We start from the raw sequence: 12970 nt of genomic DNA on the forward strand, positions 1-12970 counted from the left end.
TAATATTTTTATAAAATATCCTATTTTAACTCCAGTCACTAACCTGTCCAAAAGGTGAGTTACGTTCATAAGAGTGCAGAGAAAGGCAAATGTCCACTCTTGCTCTGAGGTTCGCTTCTGCCAAATCATGGGGGACCCATTTTCCAAGTTTGGGCACCTTTTCAAGCTGTTGCAGATGAAAATGAATTGTTGAATGGGTTGAATTAATCTTCTGTGCTAGTTCTTCAAGTGTTACAGCTCAATCTTCATCAAGTGCAGCCAGCATCAAGTCATCATTAAATTCAACAGGATGACCTGAATGTGGCGCATCACTTAAGCTGTAGTCACGTGATGTGAACTTCTGAAACCACCTTCGACGTTTTCTTTCATTGAGAGATTCTGCATCATGAACACCTTGAATACTTCGTGTAATTTCTGCTGTACTGTTGCATTTTTTAAATTCGTAAAGCATTATATGCCTAATGTGCTTCTCAGACACATCCATCTTCATAAGGGTTTATTTGATTGATGATTTGTAAAGGTGGAGTTGGGTTAGTTTCTTTTATTTGTCTGAACATTTTTATACACGTCCTGCTACATTTTCTAGTCATTAAAGCTTTCTACAAAGACAGAAGTGATGATGCACTTTTGTATTAAATTTTCGGACATTACTTACGGGATGATCTGATATTTTAATTTGTTATTGTAATATTTATATTCGTTTTTTTTTTCTTTTTTGCAACTGCATAGCACATACTAAATAGAAAACGACACAACTCACGTGTACATAAGTTTCTTTCACAACATATCCATTCAATTGTCACACACCCTAAACAGCTGGAAAGTGAAATGAATGTTCATGATATTGCATAAGAAAACACATGGGTCAAGTCGCCAGACACAAGGCCTATGAATTTATATGAGCTCAGACTTTTCAAAAGGATACTGTGAAGCCATCGTTCCCATTTACTAGATGTGTTATGGAAAGCAATCAGGAAGAAATGGTGTGTTTTTGAATGATAACCTTGGGACAGAGCCTTTTCCAATGGATAGTAAGCTGCAAGGCTATTGTCAATATCACGGCCGTCAGATAAAGTATGATAGGACGGAGCGACATGGATTGTAACGACGTGGTGAGGCTTCAAAACTGTTCTGATAAAACGTACACAACCAATGGAAGCGAACTACCTCGAGTTAAAAAAACAACAACAACGAAAAAACTTACTAACTTTTGTAAGAAAATTGTCATATTTTTGTATTAGTTGTACTTCATTATGTGTTATTAATTTAAGATTGTTATATTTTATATACATTCTGTCCACATATATTATGAGTATCATATTTACAACCATTATTATTAACTTTATCAATCACAAAATAGGCATGGTTATGTAAAGTATATCACGTTTGTTTTAAATCATTTTACGAGTTTTATAATGTAATGGAAAACAGTTGCTACGTTTTATAAGTAGTAACTTTGAAAATAATTGGCCTTAATTATAGTTATGAAAAGTGTATTTTATGTATTTAAATGTATAAACAATTAATAATAAAGAGCACAGAATAAAGTTACTTAAAGTCTGTGAATTTTCTAATTTCAGCTTCGGTAGAAGAACCATGGGAAAGAGCTGTTTCGGGAAACAAAGTACCTTACTACATTAAGTAAATACATTAATTGTTTCCGTTATACATATAAATTTAATTTTGGTGAAAGTTAAATAAATTATTAATATGCTGTTATTAATAACGTTAAAACAGAAAACATGGTTTTAGTATGTTTGTTAATTACTAATTTGGTATCGTTACATAACCATGTTACAAATTTTAGAAATTTCAATGAATACTAATTAGTACCGAACTGAGACTTTAATATGGATGTTTAAACTCAAAATACAAATAAACAGCGCCATCTATCAAAGAACGCAACATAATGCTAATAGAAATAACGTGTTAGGGAAAAAACAACAACAGACGAATTAAAATTCTACTTCGTATTGAATGTATTGAATACTTATTTAAAATATCCCAAATAATGACCAAGGTCGTATCTGCAACAAGTTTCCATTTCCAATAATAATAAATTTGTCATTGTAACATCCTCACTGCCGTTTACAATCTCGCTTAACTATAAACAAATGGTTCTTGAAGTTAAGTACAAAAGTACATAACAGGCTCTACTTCAAATCAGAAGCTTGTATTTCCTCACACGACCACGAGGTTACATAATAATACATGAATTTAATATCGATATATCACTGCTGTGTAAACACGTGTCTGTTTCTTTTGTGGTTTCTTAAGTTTGTTTATTTGTAACTTAGCAGAAAGATACACAGTGGGTTATCTACACTCTGTCCATTGTAAGTAATGGGACCTGGATTCTGGCATTGCAAGTCTATAAACTGAACTCTGACATACCAGAGATGGTTTCTTAGTATATATATGTGTATATAAACACTTGATTATTTAATGTACATTAGGAGACAGGTGAGACATAAAATATAACTTAACCAAGTGGTTAGAGGAGGAAATACATAGGCAGTGAAGAAAACTATAATTCAAATATAGTTGCACTTACCTACTTAAAACAACGATGAACATTCCATGTATTGCTTTGAAAATTAGTTTAGTAGGTAGTTGTTTAAAATATTTTACTTTCGTGAAAAAGATCAGGCCTAAGTATCTAGTGTTAAGCTTCATATGTTGTTTCGTAGATGCTGAACTCTTGAGATTATAAAGATAAAAAAACATTTATTGTTCTGTATATCTACTTTTTAATCAAACTGATTCCACAGCAAAAATAAAACTGACTACATATAGTTTCATCAAACAACGGTAATGAATACGAATTACATCATATTTTACTAAATTATGCTAATGCTAACAGTTTAGTTCAGGTTTTTAAAAAGACCACACAGAATGCATGCAGTACTATATTTGCAAAGTCATTTATAAGATAAGTAATTATAATGAAAAATTTTCAACAAATAATAATGTAATTCAGATAGGTGCATTATCAAACGTTTTAATTGTTCACAAAATTAAAATGGAAATTGCTATCTCTCAGTTCTGTTTAAATGTAATAGTGATGGTTGCAGAATAATTTTACTACTGAATCCTCAATTGTATAATATTTTGAACATGCAATAGATAATACTGTTAAATTTGGAAATGTTTATAAGTGAAAACCATATGAAATGCAAAAAAAAACTCATGATGCTACACAGGTTTTATAGCAATATAGAATGCTAAATGATAAAGTGAAAATATTGTGTTATGTAATGTGATTGTTAATTTGTTTAATGAAGATTATTTAGTAACCACTATACGGTACTGTACAAAAAGTGTTAGGACGAGTGATTATTTTGTCATACTTTCCATTTTATGCAGCTAAATCTTCCTTGCTATTACAGAATGGATATTATAGCATAATGGTGATGCCTCACTAATCCCTGTTGACAATTGAACAAGCGAGGTGAGAATAAATCATGATGACGAGAAACCTACTTGAAGTTAAAATGTATTTCGTGACAGCTGGTATATGTATTAACACTTTTACTAATGAAGCAAAGAACAATGTTTTGACCTAAGAAGTTCAAAACATTGATTTCTGCTTTATTAGTAAGTGTCAATAACCATACCAGCCATCCTGGGATTTGCCAGCTGAGAATACTTGTCAGTTTTTAGAATTCCCATATATTTGTACCAAGGGCATGTCTTAAAGATTCTGCTAGAATGAAAATATTGATCATATTTGGGGTCTGAAATAACTGTCATAGTACCCTTTGCAGTGTCTTAACTCTATAGAAAGAAGCTATCAAGGAGGTAGCATATGATACTGGCAATATACGGACAATGTCTCACCCAAATATTTTTTTCTATATAGTTTACCTTTTTATTTATTTTCATCACTTTTTTGAAGCCATCTTGAAAGTTTGTTTGTTTCAAAGTGAGAATTTAATTAGGTAGATAATTTGGTAATTATAGCTGTTATTTTTGAAGATGAAAAGTTACACATTGGGGCAAAAAATTCTGCACTTTATTGCATGAACTGGGCATCTCATTAGAAATAAATAGTCTTATTTCAATAAAATAGTTGTCAAACATTTTTCAGTCAAATACAAGAGACTAAAATTTTTCAAACAATGATTGGAAAATACAAAAGGCAAAAAACAATTTTGTCTAAACACAAAAAAAATGATATTTCTATTCATATAAAGAAAAACTTAGAACAATTGCCCACAAATGAAACACTGTTCAAAACTTCTTTAATATTTATAAAAATTAATGAAATTTTTGTGGTTGACTTCATTTGATTATTTCATTCAAGTCCTATAATTATAATTTTTCACAAAATATGCATCTTATGCTTTATCAAAGCAGTGCCAAATTTTTGCAAAACTGTATTTATAAATAGCAATACAACATCAAAAGTAAGCTTGTTTTAAAGCGAGAGTCAGTAATTATGGAGGTAAGACATTATCCTGAATCCAGTATTGGCATATGCTAGAAGAAGTCAACTTAATAGCACTTCACAAACAATGTTTTGATGAAAACAGTGTTTAACACTATATATTCTGTTATCACATAAAGGATAGAGAATTGTCAGAAGAGCAGAGAGTTCACATAAAAGCTGCAGACTTGAAATGTTACACAAACACTGTCAAGTACACCCTAGGTTGTGAGACTGAGGCAGGTAAATTTGAAAATAGGGAAGGAAGAGTCAGAACACCTAAACTCAATGATACTGATGTTAAGTCCCTTCGTTTATGCAGCTTTCAGTACAGAAGGAAGACTGACACTGACCTCTAGCACGAGATAGACAACCATGTACCAACTGACAGAAAAGTGTCCAGAACTACAGTATCAAGATGGCTCAATGAAAATGAAAAATTTGGTTGTGTATTTACTGAAAACTTTCAGTTAAATCTCTTCATACTGTAAAGAGACTGAAATTTGCCAAAAATTACAAAAACTAGACTGTTGATGGATGGAAAAGGGTGTTATAGATGGATGAAGTGAAGTTTAAAATATTCAATTCAAAATATAGGTTGTATGTTCAGTAGAAGAAAGGTAAGAGATACTTACTGCAATGAATAGCACCTACCATGAAGTATGGGGAGGCAGTGTGATGGCTTGGGGTGTTTTTCTGCTGATACAACAGGAGATATTTTCAAGATAGATGGAATAATGGACCAGCACAAGTACCATCACATACTGGATCATTATGGTATACCAAGTGATTTGTGTATCATTGATAAAGGATTCAACTACCACGAATACACTCATCTAACATATATAGAAATTGCTTAGCTAAGAAAGAAGCTATGGAGTAATTCAAATAATGCAGTGGGCCCCACAGAACCCCAACCTCCACCCAGTTGAGCAGATACAGGATTTGATGGATCAAAATATTGAGAAATCAAAAGTTATTTAAAAAAAAAACTTTGTGAGAGTGTATTAGAGCTATTTTGAATAAAATACCAAAGTACACTTTGATTTAATAAGTTGCAACAATGCCTGAAAGACTGTCTGCTGTTATTACAGTACAATGGTGACACACAAAATATTAACTGTTTGCTGAGTTCAAACACTTCCACTGAGTTTCTGTTGTACTAAATATTAAACATTAATAAAATGTTGATGTTTCATCTGTGATTTACCTTCAATTATTCTTTCAAAGCAGCCTGTTGTCCTAACACTTTTTCACAGTACTGTATGTAAATATAAGATACGTAGATGTATATTTTTACTATTCTTTCTAGCCATTTATCAGAGACAACACATTGGGACCACCCTAAAATGATTGATTTAATGGAATCCTTGGGTAAGTTGCTTACCATTTTTCATAATCACAGTTAATCCTTTATTTCACAATGTTGTTGTAAACTGTATTTTCAGTGTTTTAGTTTAGATGGTAACTAGACTGTACATATCATTAAGATTGAACATTTTTATAAAAGTAATTTAACTCTTATAATATAGAAAATTCCCTTATTTGATAGATGTGAGAGTTCAATAAAAATACAAGTGCTAAATAATTGATTATTTGTCAATTTAGTAAGAGTTAGTTCCTCAGTACTTTATACAGTATTTGCTGTAGGGAGCAGAAATCCAAGGTATATTTTAAATAAAAGAACAGAGACACAAATTTTCGATTTGATGGAGCAAATATTATATGTTATTTTTTTTATAAATTAGCTGAACACCAAATGGGGTATGTACACAACAAATCAATTTCCTATCATTATTAGCAACTTTAATATATTATGTAACATTATTAGCATTATTAGAAGAAAAATAAAAGAAGTCTTTACTATAAGTGAACTAAAACCTAATTTAAGTTGAAATGCAGGTGTCACCATGGGAAAAGTGTTATAATATTTTGTGCAGTAGACTATGGCTTACTTTATGATGATCATCATAAGTTGAAAAGTTGAATAAAATAATTTGCTTAAAAAGCTGTGTCTCTGGACTTTGGCCCGGCATGGCCTAGCTTGTTGAAATGTTCGCCCTCCCAGCCGTGGGGCATTATAATGTGACGGTCAATCCCACTATTCGTTGGTAAAAGAGTAGCCCAAGAGTTGGCGGTGGGTGGTGATGACTAGCTGCCTTCCCTCTAGTCTTACACTGCTAAATTAGGGACGACTAGCACAGATAGCCCTCGAGTAGCTTTGTGCGAAATTCCAAAACAAACAAACTCTGGACTTTTGTTTAGCCAGCATTTATTATCAATCAAAGAACTTTCTGTTAAACGTTATTAGTATATTACAGCTAAAGTAGTTTTAGGTTTTACTTTGAAGAGTTGGTTTGTGAAGTTAGGCCTAACATTTCATCAAAGTTAACAGGGCCAGTAGCAAATTCATCACGTAAATAAATTCATTAAATATATGAAAACTGGACTTGGCATTGTTTATACTAAATAATCCATAAGAAAATGATTGATTTAATGGAATTCTTAGGTAGATCACTTGTTATTTTTCATAGTAAAGATTTTATTTCAAGATATTGTTATAAGCTGTATTTTCAATGGAATTCTTAGGTAGATCACTTGTTATTTTTCATAGTAAAGATTTTATTTCAAGATATTGTTATAAGCTGTATTTTCAATATTTTATTCGTAATAATTATCAATAAGCTCAGGTAGAACAGGGAGAGTTAACTTATACCAAATTAAATTATTGAACATGTTACTGCTAGTGTTACAATACTATGTTCTTTAATTTCTTTTGGCTTAGCATGGTCAGGTGGTTAGGGTGCTTAACTCACAATCTGTTGGTTTGAATCCCCATCCCACCAAACATGCTGTGGGGGAATTTTAATGTAATGGTCAATCCCACTGTTCATTAATAAAAGAGTATCCCAAGAGTTCGTAGTGGATGGGGATGTCTTTTGTGTAGTCTTACATCATTAAATTAGGGACTAGTTCAGATAGCCCTCATGTAGTTTTGCATGATTTTCTAAAGTTACTTACTATAGAAACAGCTATAGGAACAACAGTTCCTATAGAAAATTTATTAATATTTCCAGGTTATAAGTTTCACATTTTTTATTTTCATATATATTGTGAGAAACTTGAAACAGATCTACTGTTTCATTTATTTTGTTTTAGGCTTAATTTGTGTGTGGAATGATAAGACTTTTGCTGCCAAGATAAAAAAATAGAATCCGTGAAGATACAGATGACAATACTGTGAATTCATAATGTTCATATTATTCTTCCAAAGATAATTTTTTCTTAAATAGTGTGGGATTTAGAGCTTGAAAAAAGAGAATTTTAATGAAGACAGTGTCATTAATAAGAATGCTAAGAATTTTTCTCATGTGTGTGGGTGTAATTTTAAATTGGTAGTTCTAGTTCAATATTACCTAATAATATTTATCACAGTATTCCATTTTACATTAATACTGAAATAAATGAAATTATAAGTTATAATCAAATAAAGTATTTTGCAAATTAACCCTGTAATTATAATTTTATAAGAGACCTCATCAGTTTTTACATGCACTTTTCTAAACTTTTCAGGAACAAAATTGCTTGTGGATCCATAACTGTGTTAATAAAGGACTCCTAATAATGTATGAGTCACATAACGAAATGCTAAATAAAAGTTTCATTGGCGTTGTTTGTAATCCCACTATTTAGTGTTAATGTCTTCTTTGTGTATTTTGTATAGATGGTATTGATTTAAAACCATTTACTGGTCAATTATGTACACTGAATGTTATAACAAGTCAAAACATAGAATGTCTCTACATGTTGCTATATATGGACACCAGTGGTAGTAAGTGGTATAAAAACAGTTGTTAAATTTCAAATCAATAGGTGAGTACTGTATGTGAAGCTTATAAAGAAAACATGAATGTCCTATTTAAAGGCAATCAAACTATTATATGCAGCTTTAACCAAAATTTTGACAATTATGTTTTTTTTATTCAATAATTATGAATAATGAAATAATTCTATTATCAGTAAGATATGCAGATATATATCTGTATGTTTTGCAGGTTATGTTTATACAGTTTATGTACTTTTACAATTTATAAGCACACTGTGGTTTGGGTTATTATTGTAGTAGGGAGGAGATTTTAATAAAGAGCCCCTGTTAACTGCAGTAGTATTTATAGAGATGTAGATTTGGAACTGTGTCTTCTTGGATTGGTTTATCTTATACTTTGGGGGTTGGTTGAATATTTTATAGTATTTATTAATAGTTTTAGATAAAAATTAGAACTAAGAAATAACCTGTAAATAAATATAGTAGACTGACTTAAAGTACATAATAAAGAAACTGAAACCTGTAATGAGTAAAGAACACTGATTCAAAGACTGGATAACATCACTGTAATCCCAATAATACTTCACAAGGTTTAGTCAGCTTAGGAGACTTGTATTACTCTATATATCAAGTTAGCATTGTTAAATAGTCTTCATTACTGTGAAATTAATAAGAATAATACAATTTTAAGTATTATAACCAGTAATACTTTGCATACAGTGTATTGATTTATAAATTATATGCCCTCTCAATTTCAGCTGAATACAATGATGTCAGATATTCTGCATACAGGACGGCTATGAAACTACGCATTGTGCAGAAAAGGTTAAGTTGTAAGTACTTTGAGATTATTTTAAAGATTTAGAATCATAACGGGAAAGGAAATCAAACGATAAATCATGTTTCTTGCTTTGTTTTAATAAGAATAATATATATTAATTTTGGGTATTTTTCTTAACATACTTTTTTTTAAACTGGTAGTTTATATATTATAACATATTCAACTTAACTGAAAATGATATTTACACTTGGAAAAAATATTGTTAAAATTACAATCATATTCTTACAAAGAAATTTTAATTTGTATTTCACAATAATTCAGTAATTAACTTGTCTTAACTAATCATAAATATTACAAGAAATTATTGGCAAACCAAAATTAATTTTTATGAAAATAAAACAACACCATTTTAACATGTTTGTTAATAAAGCAGATATGATAGGCATCACTTGTCATATTTTATTTAGATTCAAATTACACTTTAATCAAAGTTAGACACTGTGTAGAACATTACACAAGTTTGTTAAAAGTTACTCAGAAAGTTCAATGATATATTTACTTTCACTTCCCACCAAAGAATTACACTTCTGAAAATTAAAAAAATGTAATACCTGTTTCCAATGTTTGTTTAGTCAACTGTTTATTGTTAATATTACTTGAACATCTAACATTTGGTTGTTTTCCAGTGGATTTGATAAATTTGAACAATGTCATCAATGCATTTGATCAGCATGGCCTTCGAGCTCAGAATGATAAGTTGATCAGTATTACAGAAATGATCACCTGTCTGTCAGCAATATATGAAAGTATAGCCACTGAGTCTACTGCTTCAGTCAACAAACCTCTCTGCATAGATCTGTGTTTAAACTGGCTCTTGAATTTGTTTGACACGTAAGTTGTGAATTATTGTAGGAATTACATCTTTATTCTGTTGTCATTCATTTCAAAATTCTGGAACATTAATTAACAATAATATATAACACATCTGGTATAAACTGTTCAAATTATGATAGAACAATAGTTTTCTCTGAGTTCACTTACTGATAAAGTATATTTTATTACAATTTACAGCTTTCACAGTAAGTAAGATTAATTTTAAAACAGATACAAAATTTCGATTGCTAGTATTATTATTATCAAATACTAAAACATTCTTTACTGTAAAAACTTGGGTACTTTATAATGATAACACCAGTGATCGAAATGTTGCACTTGTTCTAAAAACTAATCTTACTTACTTCAAAAGCTGTAAATTGTGTGTGATATACAATGTTTTTAAAATCTAGAAGTAAGTTGAAATAAACAATCGTTAATTACATCTGGTCACAAATAATTGAATTTTTATAAGATATGTTTTTGAATTACATTGAAAAATAATGCTCACCAATTATATCTTTGCCCCAGAACTATAAAACTGATTCTTCGTTAGTTCTCCTCAATGTGGATTCCTATACATGGTGAGGGAACCTGCTAGGAAGGTTCTGATCTTGCAGTTTACCTCCTGTGGGATCTAAACATCCACCCATGTGTTTGCCGTGCATGGCAACCCATGATGAAGAGGAGAGGTTCCTGATGGTTGAGGAGTCAAACCCTAACACACCACTTTAGCCTTGAATTCCTAGACGGACGGCCCTTGGGTGGCCCCCCTTGGGTCAATTGGCTGGTCCACTTGGGCTTGGGTCAACCAAGTACCAGTGTTGGATGTACTCAACAGGTGTTGTGGACATTATATTTGATGCTGCAGTGTCCTTGTTTGGCATTGTAGTGTGTCCCCTCGTAGGGTTCCATGATGGGTGGAGTCAGTGTACACCAAAATTTCCTTTCTTCATTATGGATACTCCAATTAAAAATCTTAATAAAATAGTGAAAAAACAGTCTATAGGTAAATGACCACGTCTTGAAGATTCTGAGCAGCAATCCTCACCATTCGTACCACCTGTTGTACCTCATTTTCTTATATTGCACTCACTTTCAGACAAACCTTTAGAACAAATGCCTCCATTTTTTCATTCAGAAGGGACTAGAGGGACTTGCTGGCTCTCCAAAGTCAATAAAAAAGCTTCAATCTGGAAACATATTGGTGGAAACATCCACATCTAACACAGTGAACTCCTGTTGCATTCAAAGGCAATTGGGGATATACCTATTGAGGTTACACCTAATGCAACTTTGAATTCATCATGAGAAGTTACTGTTGAGAGGGATTTGAAAAACATCCCAGAGTCAGAGATTCTTGCTGGTTTCTCCACCCAAGGAGTATCTGCAGTGAGGCATATCTCCACTCACAAAGATGGAATTATGGTACCGACCAATGTCCTCATTCTGACATTTACGTCATCTTGTCCACCTGCCACCATCAAGGCAAGTTATCTTAATTGCAGAGTATGGTCATACATTCCAAACCCTCTCAGATGTTTCCAGTGTCAATGGTTTAATCACTCAAAGATGTCATCTTGTGGTTCCTTGATGTGTGCTCGTTGCAGCGGCAAGAATTGTGATGCTTATGAGTGTGAAACGGACCCTCATTACATCAATTGCAGTGGCTCTCACCCATCCTACTTTCATTCTTGCCCTAAATGGTTGGAAGAAAAAGAGGTGCAGTGTTTGAAAACGATTCATAACATTACCTATCCTGAGGCTCGAAAATTGCTGTCCACCACCTCATCTCAGACATATGCTGCTACATTTCATTCCACAGCTACTGTGGGATGCAGGCAGATCTCTCTGTGCCTCCTAAAGAATCATTCTTGAAATAAATGAAAAGTTCTTTTACCTCCATGGTTAAAAAAGTTGATGAATCAATTTTGACACCTATCTCTGCCCCTTATATACATTCCACCAAACCCCAAGATCCACATCCTTTGGTTCCAGGTATAGGCATTTCCTCGGATGCATCTTCCTCTCTCACCCCAAGATGCAAAACAATCATTCGTTCATGTCCTCAGTCTCTGGAATCTCCTTCCAACAGCAAAGACCTGTCCAATCAACCCAGGGCAGGTTCCATGGAGGTGGATAGACCTCTCTCAAATAAGGAAAGTAAAGAAAATAAACATGGCGTAAACAGAAGGGTTCTCCACCCAATTCCCGTAAACATAAATAAAAATGGCCACCCTGATACAATGGAACTGTCAAGGTTTACGTTCTATTCTGGATGACATCAAAACACTGATTGCTTCCTACCATCCTATTTGTCTCTTCTTACAGGAAAATTTTCTGAAACCTGCCGATACAGTCACCTTTCAGCATTTTTCTTTATACAGAAATGACAGGCTGTGTGATGGACGAGTGCATGGAGGGGTGGCACTGTTAGTTGATCACCATGTGCCCACCCTGTCTTTGCCACTCGACACACCCTTGGAGACTGTAGCCATCCGTGTTTCCTTGGGTCATACCATCACTGTTTGTTCTATCTATCTGTCACCTGGAGAGACATACAATCAATCAGACCTTGATGCTCTCATTAAACAGTCGCTGTCTCCCTTTTTCATCCTGGTGGACTTTAATGGACATCATTCCCTCTGCAAATGTGCTGGTATTGATAGGAGGGTTCGCTCTGTAGAGCATATGTTCTCTGATCACAACCTTTCTCTTTTCAATACTGGTTCTTCCACTTATTTTCATGCACCTAGTCCGTCCTTTTCTGCTCTTGATCTCTCAGTTTGCTCCCCTTCATTATTTTCCCATTTTTCATGGAGAGTTGACAATAATCCACAAGGCAGTGATAATTTTCCTATAATCTTGAGAGAGACTGGCTGTGGTCAGTGCCACCTGACCCGTGTACCCCAGTGGAAGCTGTATCAGTCAAACTGGCTCTCTTTCACTGCTCTCATAGATCTTAATCCTGCCATTGTCTGTAAGCCATCAATTGATGACTGTGTGGCAGCAGCTACTCAATGTATTCCTTAAACCTCAACACGAATTGCATCGCTTTCCA

At 32.9% G+C, this 12970-nt stretch overlaps 1 protein-coding gene across 5 annotated transcripts in view; it reads left to right on the forward strand.

Moving 5' to 3' along the window:
- LOC143223625 (dystrophin-like) overlaps nucleotides 1–12970 on the forward strand; it is a 187325-nt gene that overhangs the window by 134036 nt on the left and 40319 nt on the right. For all 5 annotated transcript variants that reach the window (XM_076451800.1, XM_076451802.1, XM_076451805.1 and 2 more), the window contains 4 exons: nucleotides 1581–1641; nucleotides 5742–5803; nucleotides 9014–9088; nucleotides 9723–9927. In XM_076451800.1, coding sequence (XP_076307915.1) covers nucleotides 1581–1641; nucleotides 5742–5803; nucleotides 9014–9088; nucleotides 9723–9927 — 403 coding nt within the window. The remainder of the gene's footprint in view (nucleotides 1–1580; nucleotides 1642–5741; nucleotides 5804–9013; nucleotides 9089–9722; nucleotides 9928–12970) is intronic.

The sequence above is a fragment of the Tachypleus tridentatus genome, chromosome 8, assembly GCF_004210375.1.
Source record: "Tachypleus tridentatus isolate NWPU-2018 chromosome 8, ASM421037v1, whole genome shotgun sequence".
Taxonomy (NCBI): Eukaryota; Metazoa; Arthropoda; class Merostomata; order Xiphosura; family Limulidae; genus Tachypleus; species Tachypleus tridentatus.